Consider the following 26170-nt stretch of genomic DNA (forward strand, 5'->3'; position numbering starts at 1 on the left):
GCCAATGAAACGCAACCTTTGGCTCGCCTTCCCCACAATATTATCTATGTGGTCTTTCTAACTGAAGTTGTTCGTGATTTTAACACCCAGGTACTTAGTTGAATTGACAGCCTTGAGAATTTTACTATTTATCGAGTAATCGAATTCCAACGGATTTCTCTTGGAACTCATGTGGATCACCTCACACTTTTCGTTATTTAGCGTCAATTGCCACCTGCCACACGATACAGCAATCTTTTCTAAATCGCTTTGCAACTGATACTGGTCTTCGGTTGACCTTACCAGACGGTAAATTACAGCATCATCTGCGAACAACCTAAGAGAACTGCTCAGATTGCCGCCCAGGTCATTCATATAGATCAGGAACAGCAGAGGTCCCAGGACGCTTCCCTGGGGAACACCTGATATCACTTCAGTTTTACTCGATGATTTGCCGTCTATTACTACGAACTGCGACCTTCCTGACAGGAAATCACGAATCCAGTCGCACAACTGAGACGATACCCCATAGGCCCGCAGCTTGTGAAGAACGGTGTCAAAAGCTTTCGGGAAATCTAGAAATACGGAATCAACTTGAGATCCCCTGTCGATAGCGGCCATTACTTCGTGTGAATAAAGAGCTAGCTGCGTTGCACAAGAACGATGTTTTCTGAAACCATGCTGATTACGTATCAACAGACCGTTCCCTTCGAGGTGATTCATAATGTTTGAATACAGTATATGCTCCAAAACCCTACTGCAAACCGACGTCAATGATATAGGTCTGTAGTTCGATGGATTACTCCTACTACCCTTCTTAAACACTGGTGCGACCTGCGAAATTTTCCAATCTGTAGGTACAGATCTATCGGTGAGAGAGCGGTTGTATATGATTGCTAAGTAGGGAGCTATTGTATCAGCGTAATCTGAAAGGAACCTAATCGGTATACAATCTGGACCTGAAGACTTGCCCGTATCAGGCGATTTGAGTTGCTTCGCAACCCCTAAGGTATCTACTTCTAAGAAACTCATGCTAGCAGCTGTTCGTATTTCAAATTCTGGAATATTCCATTCGTCTTCCCTGGTGAAGGAATTTCGGAAAACTGCGTTCAATAACTCCGCTTTACCGGCACAGTCGTCGGTAACAGTACCATCGGCACTGCGCAGCGAGCTTTCGTGGGGAAAGGTTTTGTCGGACTCACGGTTGCCAGGAAATATCAAATCAGGGCTCACTCTTCCGCGGAGTGAAATATTCGTTTTGATTACTTTATTGTTTGAAGTCTCATTGTGCTCAAAGCACAACGTCACCTGTATAATTACAGTTTCCATATGTTCCTGGGTAGTTCACAGAACTTGTGAACTCTATGTTAAAGACATAGACGCAGTAAAATGCAATGCAGAATAAAGAAAATGCTGCTCGCAGGAAAGAAGGCGAAAGAAATTTCAATAATAAGAAACAATGATCTATAAAAGTGCGGCAGTAAGAGTCACTAGGAATTTTGGAAATTGTAAAATGGTTCAAATGGCTCTGAGCACTATGGGACTTAACATCTATGGTCATCAGTCCCCTAGAACGTAGAACTACTTAAACCTAACTAACCTAAGGACAGCACACAACACCTAGTCATCACGAGGCAAAGAAAATTCCTGACTGGAAATTGTACTCTGTTCACTCTTCAGCAGATTGTTCAGTCGATACAAGTTACCATATCGATTACTTCCCACTGGGGCTCAGCTCACGATGAAGGACGACCTGTTCAATTGCATGATTATATATGTGAGTTACCAGTTTTTCTTCATAGCCTTCAGTAATGGAAAAGTGTAGCGAGGATTGTTATGAAAGAGCCATCTTCTATTGAGAAATAAATGATAAAAACAGGATTCTACTTAAACAACAAATAATTCCTACGCGGAAACTCTCAGAACTGTCTGCCACGAGTGGAATGCAATTCTCGCCTCTACACAAAGCAGGTACATTGCACAGCGGAATTCAACGTTAAGTGAGCATTGAGTCAAGTATTTCTAAACCTAAGGAATTTCGTAGCACACGTTGAGAATGCTGAAACGAAAGGTAAGCTCATGGTGTGAAGGAATATGTTTATTGTTGACGGAGAAGATTTGTAATCGGAATGAGATGTAACTATTAGCCCAAAACATGATACAATTTTCATCTCCGAAAATACTGTGCCTGGGCGCGCATGTTGCCTTCCATGTGTGTGCGTGTGCGAGTGTGTGTGCGTGATGGGTAGATAGATCGGTAGACAGACAGAGAGACAGAGAGAGAGAGAGGTGAATTCTCATTCTGTTAATGATTTCACGAGTTGTGACATTGTGGCAAAAAAATTATTACATGTTAAATATCGGTCACTTATCATGTCCTGCGAATCAGGGAAACGACACGGATCTTCACGACTAATAAGCTTCTGAGAATACTTCGTTGCTTTTTTATAACATAATTATTTTTATTTAATAATAATCGGCAACATACAGAATGTTTGCCTTTGCCATCTAGGGTGTGAACTGCATAACAGCTAACGTACTAAATTAAACAAAAGAACTTGGTTAATACATTTGCAAGACATATGATCTGCTCGCTTTTTTCACTGTAAACAAAATAATAACAACAGCTTCCTTAAAGGTATGTTGTTAGGCACCAGAACAATAACCATACGGTTAAGGGATTGAGGAACTTGAGTCTCATGCAGACAATGTTCCTACGAGAATTTATCACTAAACACTGGCTCTTGAAACTTTGTAAGTAAGCTATCGTGAGATAATTGACGTCTATCTCCAACCGTGGGCCACATGTGTTTTTCAGCATTTCGGCGTCGCTGTCCTATGAGCCACACAAACCTGTCACCACTCGTGCTATCCTTCTTTGTATACGCTCAACGTAACTGTCAGTTCTTCGTTGTACGGCTGTCATACACTTGATCAACATTTGAGGGTGGTTCGTATCAGTGTATTGGAAGCAGTCTCTTTTATAGGCTGCTTCCATTTTCCTAGTATCGTATCAATGAACAGGAATTTGCGACCTGTTTTACTTACGCCTGATCATTTTACATTTCTTAACTTTAAAAACAACTTACTATTCTTTGGTTCACTTTGAAATCTTATACAGTTCTCATTGAATAGTCATGCAAGATTTTACCATAAAAGTACTTGAATACAGACGACTTCATCACCGGCAAAAAGCCTTAGTTCCATCAGTACCAGACTTCCAAGGTGTGATTCATGTCTTGCAGAACAAACAATCTACTTATGGTACAGATAAATCATTTTTCCGCGATATCCATCTTCCAGAAGTTCTAGTTCCTCAAGTTACGCAAGAGAACTTTCGCGAAGTTTGGAAGTTAGTACAGGTACTGGTGGAAGTGAGGCAGTGAGAGCGGGAAATTAGTCATGTTTGTATAGCTTACAAGGGAACCTCCCCATCGCGCCCCCCTCAGATTTAGTTATAAGTTGTCACAGTGGATAGGCCTTGAAAAACTGAACAAAGATGAATCGAGAAAACAGGAAGAAGTTGTGTGGAACTATGAAAAAAATAAGGAAAATATACAAACTGAGTAGTCCATGCGCAAGATAAGCAACATCAAGGAGGATATGAACTCAGGAACGGCGTGGTCCCGTGGTTTGCGTGAGCAGCTGAGGAACGAGAGATCCTTGGTTCAAGTCTTCTCCTCGAGTGAAAAGTTTTTTTCGCAAAGTTATGATCTGTCCGTTGGTTCATTGACGTCTCTGTTCACTGTAATAAGTTTAGTGTCTGTGTTTTACGACCGCACCGCAAAACCGTGCTATTAGTGGACGAAAGGACGTGCCTCTCCAATGGGAACCTAAAACATTTGATCGCAAGGTCATAGGTCAACCGATTCCTCCAGAGGAAAACAAGTCTGATATATTCTATACGACACTGGTGACGGAATGTGCGTCACATGACAGGAATATGTTGTCGACCCACCTAACTTGTACACTTGGCGAATGGGTAAAACGATTCTTCTACCTTGCCCGATTTAGGTTTTCTTGTGGATAATCACTCCCAAAAAAGTGATGAAAACATAAGAGTTTGTCACATAAACTGCAACAAATGAATGCAACAGTTTCATAGTCGCACAGTTTTCCCTGTGCTCTGTCAAAACATATGTTTTTATCGTTTTCAAATTTTTCCGTGAACAGAGACGTCAATGAATGAACGGACAGATCATAACTTTGCGAAAATAAAGAAACTTTTGACTCGAGGGAAGACTTGAAACAAGGACCTCTCGTTCCGCAGTTGCTCACGCTAACCATGGGACCGCGGCGCTCCTGAGCTCACGCTGTCCTTGATGTTGCCTATCTTGCACATGGACTACTCAGTTTGTATATTTTGCTATTTTTTCATAGTTCCACAGAACTTCTTCCTATTTTCTCGACTGATCTGTGTTCAGTTTTTCAAGGCCTATCCACTGTGCCAACTTACAACTAAACCTGAGGGGGGTGCGATGGGGAGGTTCCCTTGTTAGATGATAGAGCACTCGCCCGCGAAAGACTAAGGTCCGAGGTTCAAGTTCCAGTCCGGCACAAAGTTTTAACCAGCCAAGACGTTTCAAATTAGGGCGCACACACCAATGCAGAGAGAAATTCATTCCGATATTGGTAAAATGACATTTTTTCAGGTATTTCTCACTTATCTGCATTATTCAACTATATTGTACACAGAAGGAAGATCTTGAAAGATTACATTTTCCTAGTTATTTAGGCATAGGGGCTGTCCTTCCGCTAAACACAAAAACTGTAAATGAGTGTGGTATGATAGGAACAAAAGAGTGTATTTTTGGTTTAAAATTTAGTGTTCGAGGAGAATGCGAAAAGATAACAATACGCCATCTGTACCTGAAAAAGTAAATTAGCAAACCAACCAAGCATCAGACCCTGCGATTGTTTGAAAGTGAACGTCACTATGACGACAACAACCATCAGTGACTGCGAGCAGAGTCCTAGCAAACGGAGTGATATGGCGCAGTGGTCAAGACGCTCGACTCGCATTGGGGAGAACAGCGGTTGAAATCCCTGTGTGGCCATCGCGACTTTAATACAATTTTGCAGTGCCTGTGATGTTCAGGAGTACGACGCAATCTTCCTTCGGAACAACATGGGAACTACAAAATTGCGTTTACCCGCTGACACCGGGGAAGTGACTTTCAATCAAAGTGTCTCCCACGCGCGGGAATATACATAACGGATGTACAAGTGCAGATTGTGACACATGGCTGACGACATACGGATGTTTGCGTGTGGCCGTGGAACGTGCTCCTTAGAAAAGAACACAATCCAATTCCTACACCATCATTTTACAATTCGAGCTTCAGCTTCTTCTCTGATCACCTCCTCGTTGACGGAACGTTTAACCATGATCTCCACCTCTTCCTTTCCTATTACAGTTACGTGCACTCAACGAATACACGTAACACACTACTCTTACAATGGAGCGCCAAATAAACTGGTATAGGCGTGCGTATTCAAATACAAAGATATGTAAGCAGGCAAAATACGGCGCTGCGGTCAGCAACGCCTGTATAAGACAAGTGTCTGGCGCAGTTGTTAGATCGGTTACTGCTGCTACAATGACACGTTATCATGGTTTAAATTAGCCTGACAGTGGTGTTATACTCAGATCACGACCGATGGGACACAGCATTTCCGAGGTAGCGAAGAAGTGGGGATTTTCCCGTACGACCATTTCACGAGTGTACCGTGAATATCAGGAATCCGGTAAAACATCAAATCTCCGACATCGCTGCCACCGGAAAAAGATCCTGCAAAATCGGGACCAACGACGACTGAAGGGAATCGTTGAAGGTGACAGAAGTGCAACCCTTCCACAAATTGCTGGAGATTTCAATGCTGGGCCATCAACAAGTGTCAGCGTGCGAACAATTCAACGAAACAACTTCGATACGGGCTTTCGGAGCCGAAGGCCGACTCGTGTTCCCTTGACGACTGCACGACACATAGCTTTACACCTGGCTTGCTCCCATCAACACCGACACAAGACTGTTGATGAGTGGAAATATGTTGCCTGGTCAGACGAGTCTCGTTTCAGATTGTATTGAGCGGATATGCATGCACGGGTATGGAGACAATCTCGTGAATCTATGGACCATGTTTGTCAGCAGGGGGTGTTCAAGCTGGTGGAGGCTCTGTAATGGTGAGGGTCACGTGCAGTTGAAGTGATATGGGACCCCTGATACGTCTAGATATGACTCTCAGGTGACACGTGCGTAAGCATCCTGTCTGATCACCTCTATCCATTCATTCCCATTGTGCATTCCGACGGACATGTCCAATTCCAGCAGGACTTCTGCGACACCTCACAGGTCCATAATTGCTGTAGAATGGCTCCAGGAAAACTCTTCTGAGTTTAAACACTTCCGCTGCCCACCGTACTCCACAGACAGGAACATTATTGGTTCAAATGGCTCTGAGCACTATGGGACTTAACATCTGTGGTCATCAGTCCCCTAGAACTTAGAACTACTTAAACCTAACTAACCTAAGGACATCACACACATCCATGCCCGAGGCAGGGTTCGAACCTGCGACCGTAGTGGTCGCGCGGTTCCGGACTGAGCGCCTGAACCGCTAGACCACCGCGGCCGGCAGGAACATTATTGAACATATTTGGGATTCCTTGCAACGTGCTGTTCAGAAGAGATCTTCACCACCTCCCTGCAGGATTCATGCTGTTAGTTCCCTCCACCACTATTTCAGATGTTAGTCGAGTCCATGCCACGTCCTGTTGTGACACTTCTGCGTGCTCGCGGGGGTCCGTCACGTTATTAGGCAGGTGTACCAGTTTCTTTGGCTCTTCAGTGTAAATACCGCATAGGAAACGGCCATTATGTGCAGAGGAAGGAAACCCTCCCCATTAGCTAGCTGATGTTTTCTAGCTGACAACGTCATATGCTTCTTTCTCTCGATTACAAGAAAAATTCCATAAACTGCAGTCAATAATTCACAATAACAGAACTGTGCATTAAGCTGCTTAATATATATTTTCTGTTATGACTGGCTTGCGTCCCGAGGCATTTCTCAAAAGCAGGAATTATTTAATGCAACAAGAATCTTAAAGCGACTTACTTGTGGGTTACGCGACGGTTGCAGGATTCTGAAAATGATCAACAAAAATTGTGCGCAAATTAAGTTTTATTACAGGCGAGTTCGAAAGAATTTACACATGAGCTGATACTGTTTTTATTGTCTCGTTATGTGGTTGATACCTTAGCAGGTACCCGCGGCCTATGTCTAGTGTTTTCGACATATATGTTTTCGAAATATGAATGTCTTGAGTTCAGGGTTCGGACAGAGTCGGTGCGTAAGCCTCGAACAAAAACCGTCGTTAATAGCGCCCGAACAACTCTGCATCACTCTCGTTCTGCCAATGGCCCTTTCAAAAGATGACCAATGAGCGGACAGAGTTTCAATGTACCCTCTTGTCCTCGGGAAGGTAGCCTGCTACTAAAAGGTGGAAGAATCAGCAATGATCAACGGTATGAGGTTGCAAAAGGCAATGGAAACCATTGAATTAAAGACACATGAACTGTCTTCACACTACGTATTACCAGTAAACGAAAAAGTGTCATGATGATCCCTCCTTTGGCAAAAAATTCCGGAATAGCCCCCCATTCCGAACTCGAGGAAGGGACTGCCAAAGGGAAGATGACTATCAGAAAAAGACTGCATAACCAACATAAACTTGACATTCTAAAAAGTTGCAGTGTTGCTTGTAAGAAGTTTGAATGTGGTAGGGAAGCTACAAAATCTGGAAAGAGAAATGCAAAAGCTCATTCTAGGTATAGTGGGTGGTCAGAGTGATATAGGTTAACATCAAAATCAGCAGAAAATGGTATAACAGGAGGAGAATTGTTTAGGAATAGGAAGGTAAGGCAGGAAGCGTGGTACTGTGAACAATTTAGTGGCAGGGTTGTTATCAGAATCTACAGAAAACCTACAACAACAACAGTTCAGGTGTACACTCCAACGTCACGAACAGAAGATGAACAGACAGAGGAAGTAAATGAGGACATTGAACGAGTAGTACAGTATGCAATGGGAGATGATAGTCTGCTCGTAATAAATAATGGGAGTTTGGAATGCTATAGTAGGGGGGTGGGAGGTGGGACAGAAGAAGGTGTTACAGTAGAGTGTGGACTCTGCAGCAGGAATTAGAGAGGTGAAAGACTAACTGAGTTCTGCAATAAATTAGTGGAGTTAATAGCGAATACTTTGCTTTAAATCACAAGAGGGAGAAGTATACTTGGAAACGGTTCTGATTACGCCATGGGGAGACAAAGATACCGGAATTAGATACTGGACTGTAAAGGATACCCGTGAGAAGATACAGATTCTGTTAACAATTTAGTAAAGATGAAAAGTATGCTGAAGTTTAAGGGAATCGTCCGGAATAATCAGTCCGGAAAGAAATAGGAATTACTGAAGATAATGATGTGCACTTGATTGAACTAACCGACGAAAGAATAAGTACAACCACGTTTAGGTTCAAATGGTTCAAATGGCTCTGAGCACTATGTGACTTAACTTCTGAGGTCATCAGTCGCCTAGAACTTAGAACTAATTAAACCTAACTAACCTAAGGACATCACACACATCCATGCCCGAGGCAAGATCCGAACCTGCGACCGTAGCAACAGCGCAGTTCCAGACTGAAGCGCCTAGAACCGCACGGCCACACCGGCCGGCCCACGTTTAGGAAATGATAGGAATAAACCACCATGTTACTTAAGAATGAAATAAATAGGAAGTTCGGAAAGCTTATGTAAAACATTCGCAGGAAGAAAGTAAAGAAATCCAAAAACAATGGTCGTCGGAAGGTCTGGCTTAGAAAATACGAAAATCAAACCGTCCTTCGATGAAATTAAAAACAAAAGTGACAAAATTGGGAATGCCACTGTTAAACGCAGAAGAGACCGTGGATGGGTGGAAAGCGTACGTTGAAGGCCTCTATGAAGGGGAAGACTGGTCTGATGACGTGACGAAACAAGAAGTGGGAGTCGATATGGAAGATGTAGGGAATTCAGTACTTAGAGTCAGTGTTTAATAGAGATCTGAAAGACTTGTGATCAATTAAGGCAGAAGGGAAAGATAACCTTCTATCGGAATTTCTAATATCATGGGAGGAAATGGCAAGCAAACGATTGTTCAATTTGGTGTGTAGGCTGTGAGACTGGCAACGTACCATCAAGACTTTCGGAAAAGTATCATCCAAACACTTCCGCAGGTAGCAAGGGAAAATAAGTGCGTGAAATATAACGATATCAGCTTAACGACTCATTCCTCCAGGTTGCTCACAAGAATAATATTTAGAAGAATGGGGAATAATTTGATGAGGAACAATTTGACTTTCGGGAATGTGAAAGTACCACTGCAGCAGTGCTGACGTTGCGACTGATAATGAAGTAAGAATTAACAAAAATCAAGACACGTTCATTGGTTCTGTCGACTTAGAAAAAGCGTTAGAGAATGGGAAATGGTACTAATGTTAGAAGTTCACAGAAAAACTGGGAGTAAACCGTACATAAAGACGGGTAATATGCAATATGTACAAGAAAGAAGATGGAACAATAAGAGTGGAAGACCAAGAATGAAGTGCTCGGATTAGGAAGGGTGTAAGACAGGAATGTAGTTTTTCGCCGCTAGCGTTCACTGTGTACGCCACTGAAACAATGACGGAATTAAAAGAATGGCTCAAGAGTGGGACTAAAATTCAGGGCGAACAGGCATCAATGATAAGAATTCCTGATGAATTAATTGATATCCTTTTTTGTAGTTTTCCGACTGGTTTGATGCGGCCCGCCACGAATTCCTCTCCTGTGCCAACCTCTTCATCTCAGAGTAGCACTTGCAACCTACGTCCTCACTTATTTCCTGGACGTATTCCAATCTCTCTCTTCCTCTACAGTTATTGCCCTCTACGGCTCCCTCCAGTACCATGGAAGTCATTCCCTCATGTCTTAAAAGATGTCCTATCGTCCTGTCTCTTTTCCTTATCAGTGTTTTCCACACACTCCTTTCCTCTCAGATTGTACGGAGAACCTCCTCATTCCTTACCTTATCAGTCCACATAATTTTCAATATTCGTCTGTAGCACCACATCTCTAATGCTTCGATTCTCTTCTGTTTCGGTTTTCCCACAGTCCATATTTCCTTACCATACAATGCTGTTCTCTAAACGTACATTCTCAGAAATTCCTTCGTAAGATTAAGGCCTACGTTTGATACCAGTAGTCTTCTCTTACCCAGGAATGTCCTTTTTTTCATTGCTAGTCTATTTTTGATATTCTCCTCGCCCCTCACGTCACTGGTTAATTTGCTTAACTTCATCTGCTTCGCAACCGTCAATCCTGATTTTAAGTTTCTCACTGTTCTCATTTCTGCTCTTATTACTTTCGTCTTTCTTCAATTTACTTTAAATTATATTGGATAGAATGAACAGTCTTGTGAGTGTAGAATATTGACTAAGATTAAACCGACTGGAAACGAAAGTAATGAGGAGTGGCAGAAATGCGAATAGTGATGAAATTATTGCTAAAATTGTTGACCAAGAAAACTCGGAAGTCAAGGGATTTTGCTATCCAGGAAGCAAAAGATGTGACGAACGAAACAAATTTAATACAAAAAAGAGACTAGCAGAGACAAAGAGGGCATTCCTGGTCAAATGAAGTCTACTTGTATTAAACATCGGCCTAAATTTGAAGAAGAAGTTTCTGAGAATGTAGGCTTCGAGCACAACGTTGTATGAACTCTTCGAAAACGGTAAAAGATGGGAAGCGAAGCGTTTGAGATGTGGTGCTACAGAAGGATGTTGAAAATTGGGTGGACTGATAAGATAAGGAATGAGGAGGATCTCCTTTCTCGGTGAGAAGAGGAACATATAGAAAATACTCTCAAGAAGAAGATTCACGATGATAGGACATCGTATTAAGGGACCAGGGAATAACTATCATTATAGTTGCAGAGGGTAAAAACTGGCGGGGAAAACAGAGATTGGAATATATCTAATTAATAACTGAGGACGTATCGGGAAAGCGCTTCAGTTCTGGTTGCAGCTGAAGTAAAGTACACCACGTCAACTACAGAAAGTAAAATCGTGGGAAACATAAATCCAGCGGATACACAGGCCACGCAAAATGTCTTGCACGATCTAACCACTGTTCCTGATATGCATCTGTTAACAGTGCTCTTACGTAAACACTGAAATGTAAAGAGGCTCTGTCGTGCTAAAGGCCCCAGACGACAGCGATATATCGCTGCAAATTACAGCAGCGGTACCGCCTGCAATCGGTTGCTCACTTAGATCCCGCTATACACGAAAAGTTCACCAAGCAATTTCGAACGCCGTTTTGTCATGAAGTTCTGCTATGCCATGTTTAGTAGAGTGGTAGATGATCCACGTATGCAGAATAATACTAGTTAAAAATGACGTCGAAATTTATTAAACTTCTTTTGGAACGCTTTTCTGGTACCTGTATGTCATGTTGCAGAATACATTACGCGTACGGCAGTGAAACCTGATCTGCAGAATATTTTGTTAGCATATACGCATGGACTGTGCAGATATTAAGGCACTAATGTATGAGAAAGACGGATTTAGAAAGGGCAGTGGGAGGAATGGATTGTAGGAGACCACTGATGAAGAACATTGACTGACTGTTACTGGCCAACGGCAACATCAAACTAACAAAGTTGACGAGACTAGATGAGGGCCGAGTATACTACAGGGCTTCTGCTGCTAACCACTCACCTGTCTGATGGCACACAAAGAAAAAGAAAGAAACTCCCTAAGAACTTCTGAAATTATTATCCAGTAAGTGACAGACCCTTCAAATCACGACATTCAAGGAGAAAATTAACATCTACTGTATAATATGAAACGATTTTTCCTTTTCAATTTTCACTTTGGTAGTCTTAGTTTCCTTCCTTTATAAAGCTGCTGAAATGAGTTTTTATTTCCCGCCATGTGCTGCTGTGTCAAGTAAGGCCTGTGTTCCAAGAATAAGTTCCTTGATATTTATCAACCTTGAGATACATTACGTTTGCAATATATTTTGCTAAGAAGGTATCACTCCAAATTTTTATCTGTTAATTTTTGACTAACTTTGCAGGGGATGTAATGCAACACTATAACAGAAGAGAGTACAGTTTCAGAATGGAATTACCGTGAGATCACGCGAGAGGAAGCTTCTCGTTTCCGAAAGAATGATTGCGTAGTTAACTGAATGTGAGAAAAGATTTTTCATGAAGGTATACAAAATTATTGCTAGGAATGAGGAGATACTGCAGTGTAACAACTAATGCGCATCTCGGATAAACCTGGCGGTACCGGACGCGGTCTTGACACATTTATTGTTGTAACGTGTGACAAAATACATGCGCAAAAAGAACGAAAATTGACAAAATTTATTTCTGCTTCTATAGTATCTTTTACAAATGTAGGTTGTTTGCTACAGTGTGATCTGTAGAGTAGCCGAATGTCTACATTGCGGCGCAAGGTGACACACTAAAGGTTTGAAAAGCCCATGAAAGCTATGTTGTGATAATAATTATAGTTATTGTTATGGTGCGTATGTTAATTGCATTGGATTCTCAGCCATTTTGATGGCGTCATGGTTCAAAACAGATGATAGGTATCATTAGGTTCAATATTTCGTCTGACATCTTGACGAACTTCGTTGTTCTGCATCTGCATGGATACTCTGCAAATCACATTTAAGTGCCTGGCACAGGGTTCATCGAACCATCCGTAAATATGATTTACTCCATAAACTTGATTTACTGAACTTTTAGTGGGGCAGTTAGTCTTATGAACCAATTTAATAGTTTTTAGATCAGTGTAACTTGGTACTACACTCCTGGAAATTGAAATAAGAACACCGTGAATTCATTGTCCCAGGAAGGGGAAACTTTATTGACACATTCCTGGGGTCAGATACATCACATGATCACACTGACAGAACCACAGGCACATAGACACAGGCAACAGAGCATGCACAATGTCGGCACTAGTACAGTGTATATCCACCTTTCGCAGCAATGCAGGCTGCTATTCTCCCATGGAGACGATCGTAGAGATGCTGGATGTAGTCCTGTGGAACGGCTTGCCATGCCATTTCCACCTGGCGCCTCAGTTGGACCAGCGTTCGTGCTGGACGTGCAGACCGCGTGAGACGACGCTTCATCCAGTCCCAAACATGCTCAATGGGGGACAGATCCGGAGATCTTGCTGGCCAGGGTAGTTGACTTACACCTTCTAGAGCACGTTGGGTGGCACGGGATACATGCGGGCGTGCATTGTCCTGTTGGAACAGCAAGTTCCCTTGCCGGTCTAGGAATGGTAGAACGATGGGTTCGATGACGGTTTGGATGTACCGTGCACTATTCAGTGTCCCCTCGACGATCACCAGTGGTGTACGGCCAGTGTAGGAGATCGCTCCCCACACCATGATGCCGGGTGTTGGCCCTGTGTGCCTCGGTCGTATGCAGTCCTGATTGTGGCGCTCACCTGCACGGCGCCAAACACGCATACGACCATCATTGGCACCAAGGCAGAAGCGACTCTCATCGCTGAAGACGACACGTCTCCATTCGTCCCTCCATTCACGCCTGTCGCGACACCACTGGAGGCGGGCTGCACGATGTTGGGGCGTGAGCGGAAGACGGCCTAACGGTGTGCGGGACCGTAGCCCAGCTTCATGGAGACGGTTGCGAATGGTCCTCGCCGATACCCCAGGAGCAACAGTGTCCCTAATTTGCTGGGAAGTGGCGGTGCGGTCCCCTACGGCACTGCGTAGGATCCTACGGTCTTGGCGTGCATCCGTGCGTCGCTGCGGTCCAGTCCCAGGTCGACGGGCACGTGCACCTTCCGCCGACCACTGGCGACAACATCGATGTACTGTGGAGACCTCACGCCCCACGTGTTGACCAATTCGGCGGTACGTCCACCCGGCCTCCCGCATGCCAACTATACGCCCTCGCTCAAAGTCCGTCAACTGCACATACGGTTCACGTTCACGCTGTCGCGGCATGCTACCAGTGTTAAAGACTGCGATGGAGCTCCGTATGCCACGGCAAACTGTCTGACACTGACGGCGGCGGTGTACAAATGCTGCGCAGCTAGCGCCATTCGACGGCCAACACCGCGGTTCCTGGTGTGTCCGCTGTGCCGTGCGTGTGATCATTGCTTGTACAGCCCTCTTGCAGTGTCCGGAGCAAGTATGGTGGGTCTGACACACCGGTGTCAATGTGTTCTTTTTTCCATTTCCAGGAGTGTAGTTTAGCACTATAAATAATCGCCAGCACAGATTACGAGATACGACACGCCTGGTGCTCTGCGGTACAGCAACCCGCCACACAGCGCTAAACTGTAATTTTCTATCTTTAAGGTGCCTTAGCTTGAGGCTGTTAGAAGTGTGTTTCTAGAAAACGCCAACTCCTCGTTGTTCCCTTTTACAGATTTGTACATGTACTGAAAGTAGACCATTACGGCTTCGCATTATTTTTTTAATCTGTTTTCTGACTGTTTCTATGCAGCTCGCTACGTCTTCTTTTTCTGTTGCAACCTCATCATCTCAGGGACGCACACCAGACGTCCTTTACTATTTTTTCTAAAGTTTCTACGGCTCCCTCCAGTACCACGAAAGTTACTCCCTCATATTTTATTCCTTTCCTCGTCGATTCTTCCGAGAACCTTAATACACGACCGGCTTGTGTGTCATAAAAGACGCTGCCTCTTTCCTAGCATATTTAGTTCTCGAATGATATATTTACTTTTTAGGAAGCGAACAATAACGGGTTAGATTGACGAAAATTATTACCGAAACAAACACTGTGTGGTCTATTAACGAAATTATTATTGATTTAAAAAAACTGAAGAAATCCCATTTTTAGCAACGTCCCATATGCCTCAATACAACATTAATCATTTCCCGCTGAAGCTTTACGACCGCAGTCGTTGCCTGGGCAAAGTGGATAAATCGGCAGTAGTAGGTCGTGCATAGAGACCAAAGAACCACCAAATTCGTTTCTCTGACTTAGTTTTTGGCAAAATCTAATCATTACTACGCTAGGCTATAACGAGAAGCCATAGAAACGCAAAAACACGAAAAGCAGTTTAACAGAAAAGGAGAAGGATTGAAATTAGCTAAGTTGTGGACCCTAGCGCTAAATAAAACAAGCAGCTCCAACTCTTCTCCACTCCAAGTCCATAGCGACTCTGCGATCTTTGACAGGAACAGAAGTTGTGTGGATACATATTAACAGTTCAGCTTGCTGAACTTCTTTGAGTCTGTAACTGTTTCTGGGTCGGTAAAACCTCTGATGTCTCCAACACTGGGTGACGAGACGTTAGGACACCTTGGACCAAGGGGTAATTCCGATAAAACAAATATCAAGAATACCAGCATTGTTCCTGTTTTGCGGAATATACGTACGGGAATTATGTGAAGAATTTGAATCTATGTTGTAAACATAGTTTTCGGCACGTGTCTCCGTTCTGTTAATTAATTATACCTGTAGCTTAGTGACAAAGATATATTAACGCTCTAGCAGAGCTTTTTATTTGACTCAACTAGAGTAAAAACATGCGATCACTTTGCGTTTAAGGAAGAGATCTGTAGTGCTTCCGTGAGAGATATGGGGACGGCGGCTGTTGCTATGTCTTCAAGCAGCAGGAATGACACATTCAGCTGTATTTGTAGGTTCTGTTTTATTTGCAATCGATTTCAGTGTTACATTACACCATCTTCAAACCCCTCTATGATACCAGGTGATCATGTGGATACCGAGTGATCATCACTAGACACGTCACAGAGGTAGAACAAGTCGATGTCCTCTAGACCGAACCTTCTTTCATGATTTTGGTGTTAACGGTGCCGACACATCAACTTGAGTCGATTGAAATTAAATAAAACCTATAAATTTAGCTGCAGCTGTCATCTATACTAAATGATATTCTGTACTGTGTTTATTTTTCTTTGATGCAAATGGAACATGAAAGTAAAAAGTAAGGGAGACCGGATCTAGTTGACACAATTTTGGTTTTTGATTTTTCTATTGTTTTGAGCACTACCTGGAGAGATTCTGATGAATGCGGCAGATATCTTAACTTTTTGATTCTAAAATCATGCAGGGTCCATCAATTAAATACTTGTCTGGATAAAGAGAAAAGCACTTCTATTAAAAGCTTGCAACTACACTAATAATCCCGGGTGCGGGGTGAGCTGGCATACCCCTACGGGCTAGTTGGCATAAATTGATATGCGTAGGGATACTTAGGCAGAACACAGCAATTTTCGAGGAATTTTGAAAGTTGGAGCAGCTTTTTCTTCAAAGAATAAACTGTTTAAAGAAAAGTACATTGTGAATTAATAATACTCGAAGAAAATTGAATTCTTCTTAAATGAATAAATAACCTTATGGACTTAAATGTGTGAACAAACTATTAACTCTTCATGAAAAATAGATCCTGATTATTATCATACCTACCTACGGTTATTAGAATTAGCCCAGTCCTTTAAATCAACCACAAATGTAGCAGTGGGCGCTCGTTTATTTGAAAAGATGAGTTCCATTTTCGAACAATTTTACTTCGGTAGTATCCAACTGAATGATACTCGTCTGGCCATTTGCAGTTTCTCTTCCCCTTTGTGACCACAGTGGACACGCGAATCGCGTTGCAATAGATTTCGACAATCTTTCCAGTATACTGATTGGGATGGTACTTCACAAAAACAGTCATTTTTATGGAATTCAGGGTGACGGAGTCTGTTGAGATTGCAGGGGTTTGTTGTTAGTCTCGTTCGAAGTGAACTTTTGGCTTCTTTTTGAGGCTCTCCAGGGATCGTGGGAACTGACGAGTGAGAATCCTCACTATTGTCTCGCCAGGAGCCTGCACCACAAAGATCTTCATCATGGAGAGGTTTCTCAGCCTCTGAAGTACCATTATGGAAGCGCAAGCTGTTGTCATTTTCGGCGTAGCTAACATCTGACACACTGTCATCACATTCTGTAGAAGAAAATTCAAATTGACGTTCTCTGAGAAGTTTTTCCTTCTTCGACTTGTCAACCTTAGGCACGTCATCCTTCTTGACTGTGCATGGTGTTTCCTTCTTATTGGCCCTTTCGGCCGCGACTCTATCTTTGATAGGAACGTGTGCTAGAACAGCAGTAACCTCTCTTCTCGGTTACGGCTGGATGGCTGCCGGGGTCCGGCTGCGGGAAAAGGTGAATTTCTTCTGGGTTATTGTGTACGTGTTCTTTTTTTTTCAGAAATTGTTTACATTGTCTTAGGTGTGGGGCGAATTTACATAGGTATACCAGCTGACCTCATTCCTAAGCAAGACAGCTGGACCCACGGTGATATCAAAAACTAAATGGATACTATTCTGTCTCACAAATGAGAAATGAAAAATTATGATACATGCAGGCAACCACAGTTAACCGCTCCTTCGAAAACTGCCATCAGTAGCCCCTAAGCCGCGCGGGATTAGCCGAGCGGTCTTGGCGCTGCAGTCATGGACTGTGCGGCTGATCCCAGCGGAGGTTCGAGTCCTCCCTCGGGCATGGGTGTGTGTGTTAGTCCTTAGTATAATTTAGGTTAAGTAGTGTGTGAGCTTAGGGACTGATGACCTTAGCAGTTAAGTCCCATAAGATTTCACACACATTTTTGAGTAGCCTCTAAATTCGATCTACATGTCAGAAAGAACAGACACGACGTATTCGTTCGTGTCTGAAAGAACAAACACCACGCAGTCTAATAAGTGATGTACCTCAATGGGCAATGAATCCACTTCATTCAGGGCGAATGTACAAGTTCGTCCGACCTACTCTCAAAGCAGCGTGGGTACACGGTTAGGGACTACAGGTAGGTGGCGCTAGGAGGGAACGTGGTTCGACTTTGAAGCCTGCAGAGATAGTTCGCGCAGTTGCAATAAACACTGCGTCCAGGTGGCGCAGTGGTTAACGCAGGTGCCTAGTAAGCGGGAGATCCCGGGTTTGAATCCTGGACTGGCACAGATTTTCACTCGTGGTCGCTGATTCCGCATAGAGCCCGGATTTAGCTGGCATCCATAGACCCTTCATTTCCTTTATCACCCCCCCTCCCCCCCCCCCACCCACCTTCAATTTATGGAAAAAGTATATGACGAAAAAAGTTACTCATCAGTCAGAAAAACATTGGAAGAGAGATCCTTCGTTCGAGACGCTTCCACACAGAGTGAAGTTACAGTGGCTGGTGCATCTTTGCATACACTCCCCACTAACACGACGACAGCTCTCTCGCTTCACGGTGGCTGGGAATAGCTGTATGTCAACTAGTCCCTTATTCCACCTAACCCCGGTCTTCTCTATAGTACGAGGGCAATCCCAAAAGTAAGGTTGGTTCAAAATGGTTCAAATGGCTCTGAGCACCATGGGACTCAACTTCTGAGGTCATAAGTCCCCTAGAACTTAGAACTACTTAAATCTAACTAACCTAAGGACAACACACACATCCATGCCCGAGGTAGGATTCGAATCTGCGACCGTAGCGGTCGCGCGGTTCCAGACTGTAGCGCCAGAACCGCTCAGCCACCAGCGGCCAGCCAAAAGTAAGGTCTCCTATTTTTTTTATAAGTGCATAGACCAGTTTATTTGTACAATGTTTTACGTCAGTTTATAACTTGAACATTTAGCTAGTTTTCGACATAATCACCATTTCTGTCGATGCACTTTTGTAGAGGCTGTAGCAGTTTTTGTATGCCCATGTCACACCAGCTCGCCGCCATGCTGTTCAGAAAGTTATGAACCTCTTCTTTCACCTCGTCGTCGGAGCTGAATCGCTTTCCGGCCAAATGTTCTTTCAACCTAGGGAACAGGTGATAGTCACTGCGCCCCAAGTCATGACTATAAGGTGAGTGGGTGATAATGTTTCACTGAAAATGTTGTAGGAGAGCAACGGTTTGCCGAGCGATGTGTGTGCGAGCGTTTTCATGGAGAATGTGTACACCCTTGCTCAATATTCCTCTTCTCCGGTTCTGAATTGCCCGTTTGAGTTTTTTCAGAGTCTCACAGTATCTGTCAGCGTTAATTGTGGTCCGAGCGATTCAGCTCCGACGATGAGGTGAAAGAAGAGGTTCGTAACTTTCTGAACAGCGTGGCGGCGAGCTGGTATGACATGGGCATACAAAAACTGCCACAGCCTCTACAAAAATGCATCGACAGAAATTGTGATTGTATCAAAAAATAGCTAAATGTTCAAGCTGTAGACTGATGTAAACCATTGTACAAATAAACTAGTCTATGTACTCATAAAAAATAGAACTTACCTTTGGGATTAGCCCCGTATCTGTTTCTGTTCCCGCTGTCGCCGTTTCTTTGTTGAGATGACTGACGTGCGCTCTCGTGCCTCAGGAGCGAGCTGTGGCCGCCATGCGTGCCCTGGCGCTGCTGAGTCTGCTGGCGGCGGTGTCCCCGCTGGGCCCGGCGCTCGCCCAGAAAGACGTCTACGACTTCGTCATCGTGGGCGGCGGGTCAGCGGGCTGCGCGCTGGCCTCTCGCCTCTCCGAGATCCCCGAGTGGTCGGTGCTGCTCATAGAGGCCGGCGGCGAGGAGAGCATCTTCAATCAGGTGGGCAGTTCAGTACATAACCACTCTGGTCTGCATGCAGCAATCGCTAATAATACCGCGTGGAGTTACTGTACCGCATGAGGTGTGATCAAAAAGTAACGGAAATTTTTGTTTTTCTTATATAAGCGCTGTTTAATTATCAGCGCCAACTTTCTTCCCTTCAGAGTAACCCCCCTCTGGTACACTGATCAGACAGAACATTATGACCACCGACCTACTGTCGATAAAAACAGGTCCAGGCTATAGCAGCGTCGGAATGACTGCGTCAGACACACGCACGGTGCATGTACGCTACTGGCCATTAAAATTGCTACACCACGAAGATGACGTGATAAAGACGCGAAATTTAACCGACACGAATAAGATGCAAATGATCAGCTTTTCAGAGCATTCACAGAAGAATGGCGCCGGTGGCGACACCTACAACGTACTGACATGACGAAAGTTTCCAACCGATTCCTCATACACAAACAGCAGTTGACCGGAATTGCCTGGTGAAACGTTGTTGTAATGCCTCGTGTAAGGAGGAGAAATGCGTACCATCACGTTTCCGACTTTGATAAAGGTCGGATTGTAGCCTATCGCGATTGCTGTTTATCGTATCGCGACATTGCTGCTTGTTAGCAGAATATGGAATCGGTGGGTTCAGGAGGGTAATACGGAACGCCGTGCTGGATCCCAACGGCCTCGTATCACTAGCAGTCGAGATGACAGGCATCTTATCCGCATGGCTGTAGCGGATCGTGTAGCCACGTCTCGATCCCTGAGTCAACAGATGGGGACGTTTGCAAGACAACAACCATCTGCACCAACAGTTCGACGACGTTTGCAGCAGCATGGACTATCAGCTCGGAGACCATGGCTGCGGTTACTGTTGACGCTGCACCACAGACAGGAGCGCCTGCGATGGTGTACTCAACGACGAACCTGAGTGCACGAATGGCAAAACGTCATTTTTTTCGGATGAATCCAGGTTCTGTTTTTCAGCATCATGATGGTCGCATCCGTGTTTGGCGACATCGCGGTGAACGTACATTGGAAGCGTGTATTCGTCATGGCCATACTGGCGCATTACCCGGCGTGATGGTATGGGGTGCCATTGGTTACACGTCTCGGTCACCTCTTGTTCGCATTGGCGGCTCTTTGAACAGTGGACGTTACATTTCAGATGTGTGACGACCCGGGGCTCTACCCTTCGTTCGATCCCTGCGAAACCCTACATTTAAGCAGGATAATGCACGACCGCATGTTGCAGGTCCGGTACTGGCCTTCCTGGATACAGAAAATGTTCGACTACTGCCCTGGCCAGCACATTCTCCAGATGTCTCACCAACTGAAAACGTGTGGTCAATGGTGGCCGAGCAATTGGCTCGTCACAATACGCCAGTCACTACTCTTGATGAACTGTGGTATTGTGTTGAAGCTACATCGGCAGCTGTACCTGTACACGCCATCCAAGCTCTGTTTGACTCAATGCCCAGTGGTATCAAGGCCGTTATTACTGCCAGAGGTGCTTGTTCTGGGTACTGATTTCTCAGGATCTATGCACCCCAATTGCGCGAAAATGTAATCACATGTCAGTTCTAGTATAATAAATTTTTCCAATGAATACCCGTTTGACATGGCATTTCTTCTTGGTGTAGCAATTTTAATGGCCAGTAGTGTAATATCAGCGAACATGCTGTCCGTGTGTAGAATGGGGAACGCGCGCGATGTATCTGAGTTTGACAGAGGGCAGATTGTGACTCCCCGGAGACTCGGCACGAGCATTTCGGGAACTTTATGACTTTTCGGGTGTTGAAGGAGTGCTGTGGGGAGTGTCTTCAACACTTGGCGAAATCAAGTCCAGATGTCGTAGGGTTGGGTGACCACCCCTCATTACGGTTGTCGGACGCCGTAGGCTGGGCAGGCTGGTGAAACAGGACAGACGGCGAATTGTAGCGGAACTAACATCCCACTTTAATTCGGGACAGAGTACAAGTGTGTCTCAATACATAGTGCTCCAAACATTCCTAAAGATGTACCTACGCAGCCGACGCATGTGCCAATGTTAACACCACGACATCGGCAACTACGACTGAAATGGAGCCATGACCGGCGCCATGGGAGGTTGGCTCATTGGCAGAGCGTTGCATGGTCTCATGAAGCTGGATACCTTCTTCATCATGCAAATGGGAGGGTGCGAATCCGTCATCTTCCAGGGGAACAGCTCCTTGACACCTGCACCGGGGGACGGAGACAAGCTGGCGGTGGCTCCATTACGCTCCGGGGAACATTAACGTGGACATCCAAGAGTCCAGTGGAGCTCGTGCTAGGCACCATGAGAGCTAAGAAGTATCTTACACTGGTTGCTGACCACGTAAAGCCCTTTCTGACGATAATGTTTCCCGACGGCAGTGGTATTTTCCGACAAGATAATATTACATATCATAAGGCCAGGAGTGTGATGGAGTGATTCGGGGGGGGGGGGGCGAGTTCCAGTTGATGTGCTGCATCCCCCCCCCCCCCAACTGGTCAGAATTGAACATCCCGATCTCATCACTCCCTTCTCCGAAATTTACAGGAATTAAGTGACTTGTGTATGCAGATGTGGTGCGAACTCCTTCCAGCGACCTGCCAAGGCCACGACGCCTCGCCATTCTCATCCGTGCCAAATGTGGACATGCCGGCTATTACGTTGATGGTCACATGTTCTGGCTGACCAGTGGAAATACGCTTCTGCCAGAGCTTTTTCCAATGTTATAAGCACTTTTTGAACTCACTTCAGTGATTAGATTTTTATCCCACCAATAGAAAACGACGTCTTTTCATGGTTCTCGTCAACCTCGGATATAAAAAGAAGTCGCAGGGGGCCATGTCCGGCGAATAACGTGGCTGAGGCAATATAAAGGTTTTGTTTCTTGCTAAAAACAAAACAAAACAAAAAATCACGAACAAGCACTGAGGTGTGAGCACTATAGTGATGCAATTTCCAAGAGTGGTTTTGACACAGTGCCGGTAGTTTTCTTTGGATTTCTTCGCGCAAACGGCACATATCCATATTCGTTGCTGATCGTACGACGTAAGGCAGGAACTATTGATGCAATAGCCCACTGTAATCGAAGAAAACAGTGGGAAAAACGTTTACGTATGATCGAAATTGTCAAAATTTTTTCGGTCTTGGCTCTTCAGGCAGTTTCCTCTGGGTCGACTGGACCTCGACTTCGACGTCAAACCCATACACCCACGTTATAGCCTTGTGTAGTAGTTCTGGATCGTTGTCGACTTCATTCACCAATTCCTGAACTATGTCTACGCAACGTCGTGTTCGGTCGAAAAGCAACAATTTCGGAACAAATTTTGCTGTTACACGTTTCACGTCCATCCGAAAAAATAGCTTCGCTTGAGGCAGAGAATATGCCGACATCACCAGCAACCTCTCTGATGGTGATTAGGCGATTTTCCAGAACAATTTTCTTTACTCCTTCCATTTTGTCTTCATCAATTGATATGCTAGGCCGTCGTCTTGAACGCCTTCTCGACCATCATTGAAAAGTTGATACTGCTAGTAAGCCCTTGTCTCATTCATAGAAGAATGGCCAAAAGCCACAGTCAACATTTCGAACGCGGTGCTGCAGATTATTCCATTTTTCAATTAAAATTTAATGCAAATTCTTCGATCCATCTTTTCGCGAACGTAAAAAGTCAGCGAACACTCGAAAACACTTATAACCCCTTCGACTGTCAACAAATAATCTAAACACTGAAAGTAGCTGAAAATGTGAACATACATCAAGAAGACGGTGACCAGCATAATACAAAAAATTGTGAAAATCTAATGTGTAAAGCCTGCAAAATAAAAAATTCCCGTTGGCTTTTGATCACGCCTTGTGTTGGTAAATGTTTTCCACGTAAGACGCAAACAATGTGTCGGGAATCGACACTGCTGTCCAATACTCTTTTCACCACCTGACGCCCGACCCGTTCCTGGACTTTGTCAGGTGGAGTATCAATTTATGCAGAAGTGGACGAGTTGGGAGTGGTCTTGTTAAGAAGTCGGAGAGAACCAAATTAGAACTTCAGAATAGTGTGGCACTAGTATATGCTCAGCCTCGGTGCAGCTATTGCAATCTGCGCATAGTGGAGTGTTTTTATGCTCGTGTTTTTTGTAGGCCATACTACTGCTGCATTTATCAAGGTAAGCAACTGCCACAACATTCGAACTCTGAGCTATGAAGATCCTCATCAGTAACTCGAGAGCCTTAGCGATTTTTCTAAGAGTACTCCACGGTATTGGCCATTTACTTAGCTTGGAAAATCGCGAATCTCTTGCCCAGCGCGAAGCCCCAAGCGAAAGGGACTCCTGTGTGTAAGCAGGGCAAACGAACGAACCCACAAAATTACGAGACATTATCCCTGACACTGGTTTGTTGCAAAATCCTTGAACATACTCTCAGTTCGAGTATAATAAATTCTCTTGAGACCGAGAAGCTTATTTCCACGTATTATCCTGGTTTTAGAAAGCAACGCGTGTGCGAAACTCGGCTTTCCCGTTTTTCTCATGATATACTGCGAACTATGGATGAAGGAAAACAGGCCATTAAAATTGCTACACTACGACGATGACGTGCTACAGACGTGAAATTAAACCGACAGGAAGAAGATGCTGTAATATGCAAATGATTAGTTTTTCAGAGCATTCATACAAGGTTGGCGCCGGTGGCGACACCTACAACGCGCTGACATGAGGAAAGTTTCCAACCGATTTCTCATACACAAACAGCAGTTGACCGGCGCTGCCTGGTGAAACGTTGTTGTGATGCCTCGTGTAAGGAGGAGAAATGCATACCATCACGTTTCCGACTTTGATAAAGGTCGGATTGTAGCCAATCGCGTTTGCTGTTTATCGTATCGCGACATTGCTGCTCGCGTTGGTCGAGACCCAATAACTGTTAGCAGAATATGGAATCAGTCGGTTAAGGAGGGTAATACGGAACGCCGTGCTGGATCCCAACGGCCTCGTACCACTAGCAGTCGAGATGACAGGCATCTTATCCGCATGGCTGTAACGGACGTGCAGCCACGTCTCGATCCCTGAGTCAACTGATGGGGACGTTTGCAAGACGACAACCATCTGCACGAACAGTTCGACGATATTTGCAGCAGCATGGACTGTCAGCTCGGAGACCATGGCTGCGGTAACCCTTGAGGCTGAATCGCAGACAGGAGCGCCTGCGATGGTGTACTCAACGACGGACCTGACTGCACGAATGGCAAGACGTCAATTTTTCGGGTGAATGCAGGTTATGTTTACGGCATCTTGATGGTCGCATCAGTGTTTGGCGACATCGCGGTGAACGCACATTGGAAGCGTGTATTCGTCATCGCCATACTGGCGTATCACTCGGCGTGATGGTATGGGGTGTTATTGGTTACACGTCTCAGTTACCTCTTGTTCGCATTGACGGCTCTTTGATCAGTGGACGTTATGTTTCAGATGTGTTACGACCCGTGGCTCTACCCCTTATTCGATCCCTGCGAAACCCTACATTTCAGCAGGATAATGCACGACCGCATGTTGCAGGTTCCGTACGGGCCTTTCTGGATACAGAAAATGTTCGACTGCTGCCCTGGACAGCACATTCTCCAGATCTCTCACCAATTGAAAACGTCTGGTCAATGGTGGCCGAGCAACTGGCTCCTCACAATACACCAGTCACTACTGTTGATGAACTGTGGTATCGTGTTGAAGCTGCATGTGCAGCTGTACCTGTATACGCCATCCAAGCTCTGTTTGACTCAATGCCCAGGCGTATCAAGGCCGTTATTACGGCGTGAGCTGGTTGTTCTGGGTACTGATTTCTCAGGATCTATGCACCCAAATTGCGTAAAATGTAATCAAATGTCAGTTGTAGTATAATATATCTGTGCAATCAATACCCGTTTATCATCTGCATTTCTTATTGGTGTAGAAGTTTTAATGGCCAGTAGTGTCTTCCACAAAGCGTCTGACGTTATGCCCCACTGCAGACTGTTAATGAAGGTACGAACGTATGGAATAGGTTCACAGGTATGTGAGTGGCTCGAAGACTTCTTAACTTACAGAATCCAGTATGTTGTCCTCGACGGCGAGTGTTCGTCAGAGACAAGGGCATCCTCAGGAGTGCTCCAGGGGAGTGTACTCTCTATATAATAAACGATCTGGCGGACAGTGTGAGCGGCAGTCTGCTGCTGCTTGTTGATGTGCAGTGGTGTACGGTAAGTTGTTTAAATTGAGTGATTGTAGGCGGATATAAGATGACTTATACAAAAGTTCTAGTTGGTGTAATGAATGGCAGCTAGATTTAAATGTGGAAAAATGTAAGTTAATGCAGATGAGTCGGAAAAACCAACCCATAATGTTCGGATGCAGCATCCTTCACAGTCACTTCGTTTAAATATCTAGGCGTAACGGTGCAAAGTGATATGAAATCTAGCGAGCATGTGAGGATTGTGTTAGGCTTACAGGGAGAGTCTAGTAAACTGTGGTTCTTCTATAAAGCAGACTGCATATAGG

At 44.6% G+C, this 26170-nt stretch overlaps 1 protein-coding gene across 1 annotated transcript in view; it reads left to right on the forward strand.

Moving 5' to 3' along the window:
- The window catches only part of LOC124545931 (glucose dehydrogenase [FAD, quinone]-like), a 522628-nt gene that overhangs the window by 343369 nt on the left and 153089 nt on the right, over positions 1–26170 (forward strand). Inside the window, exon 2 of the mRNA XM_047124891.1 lies at positions 19420–19635. Within this exon, the coding sequence (XP_046980847.1) occupies positions 19438–19635 (198 nt within the window). The 5' untranslated portion in view covers positions 19420–19437. The remainder of the gene's footprint in view (positions 1–19419; positions 19636–26170) is intronic.

The sequence above is a fragment of the Schistocerca americana genome, chromosome 8 (assembly GCF_021461395.2).
Source record: "Schistocerca americana isolate TAMUIC-IGC-003095 chromosome 8, iqSchAmer2.1, whole genome shotgun sequence".
Taxonomy (NCBI): domain Eukaryota; kingdom Metazoa; phylum Arthropoda; class Insecta; order Orthoptera; family Acrididae; genus Schistocerca; species Schistocerca americana.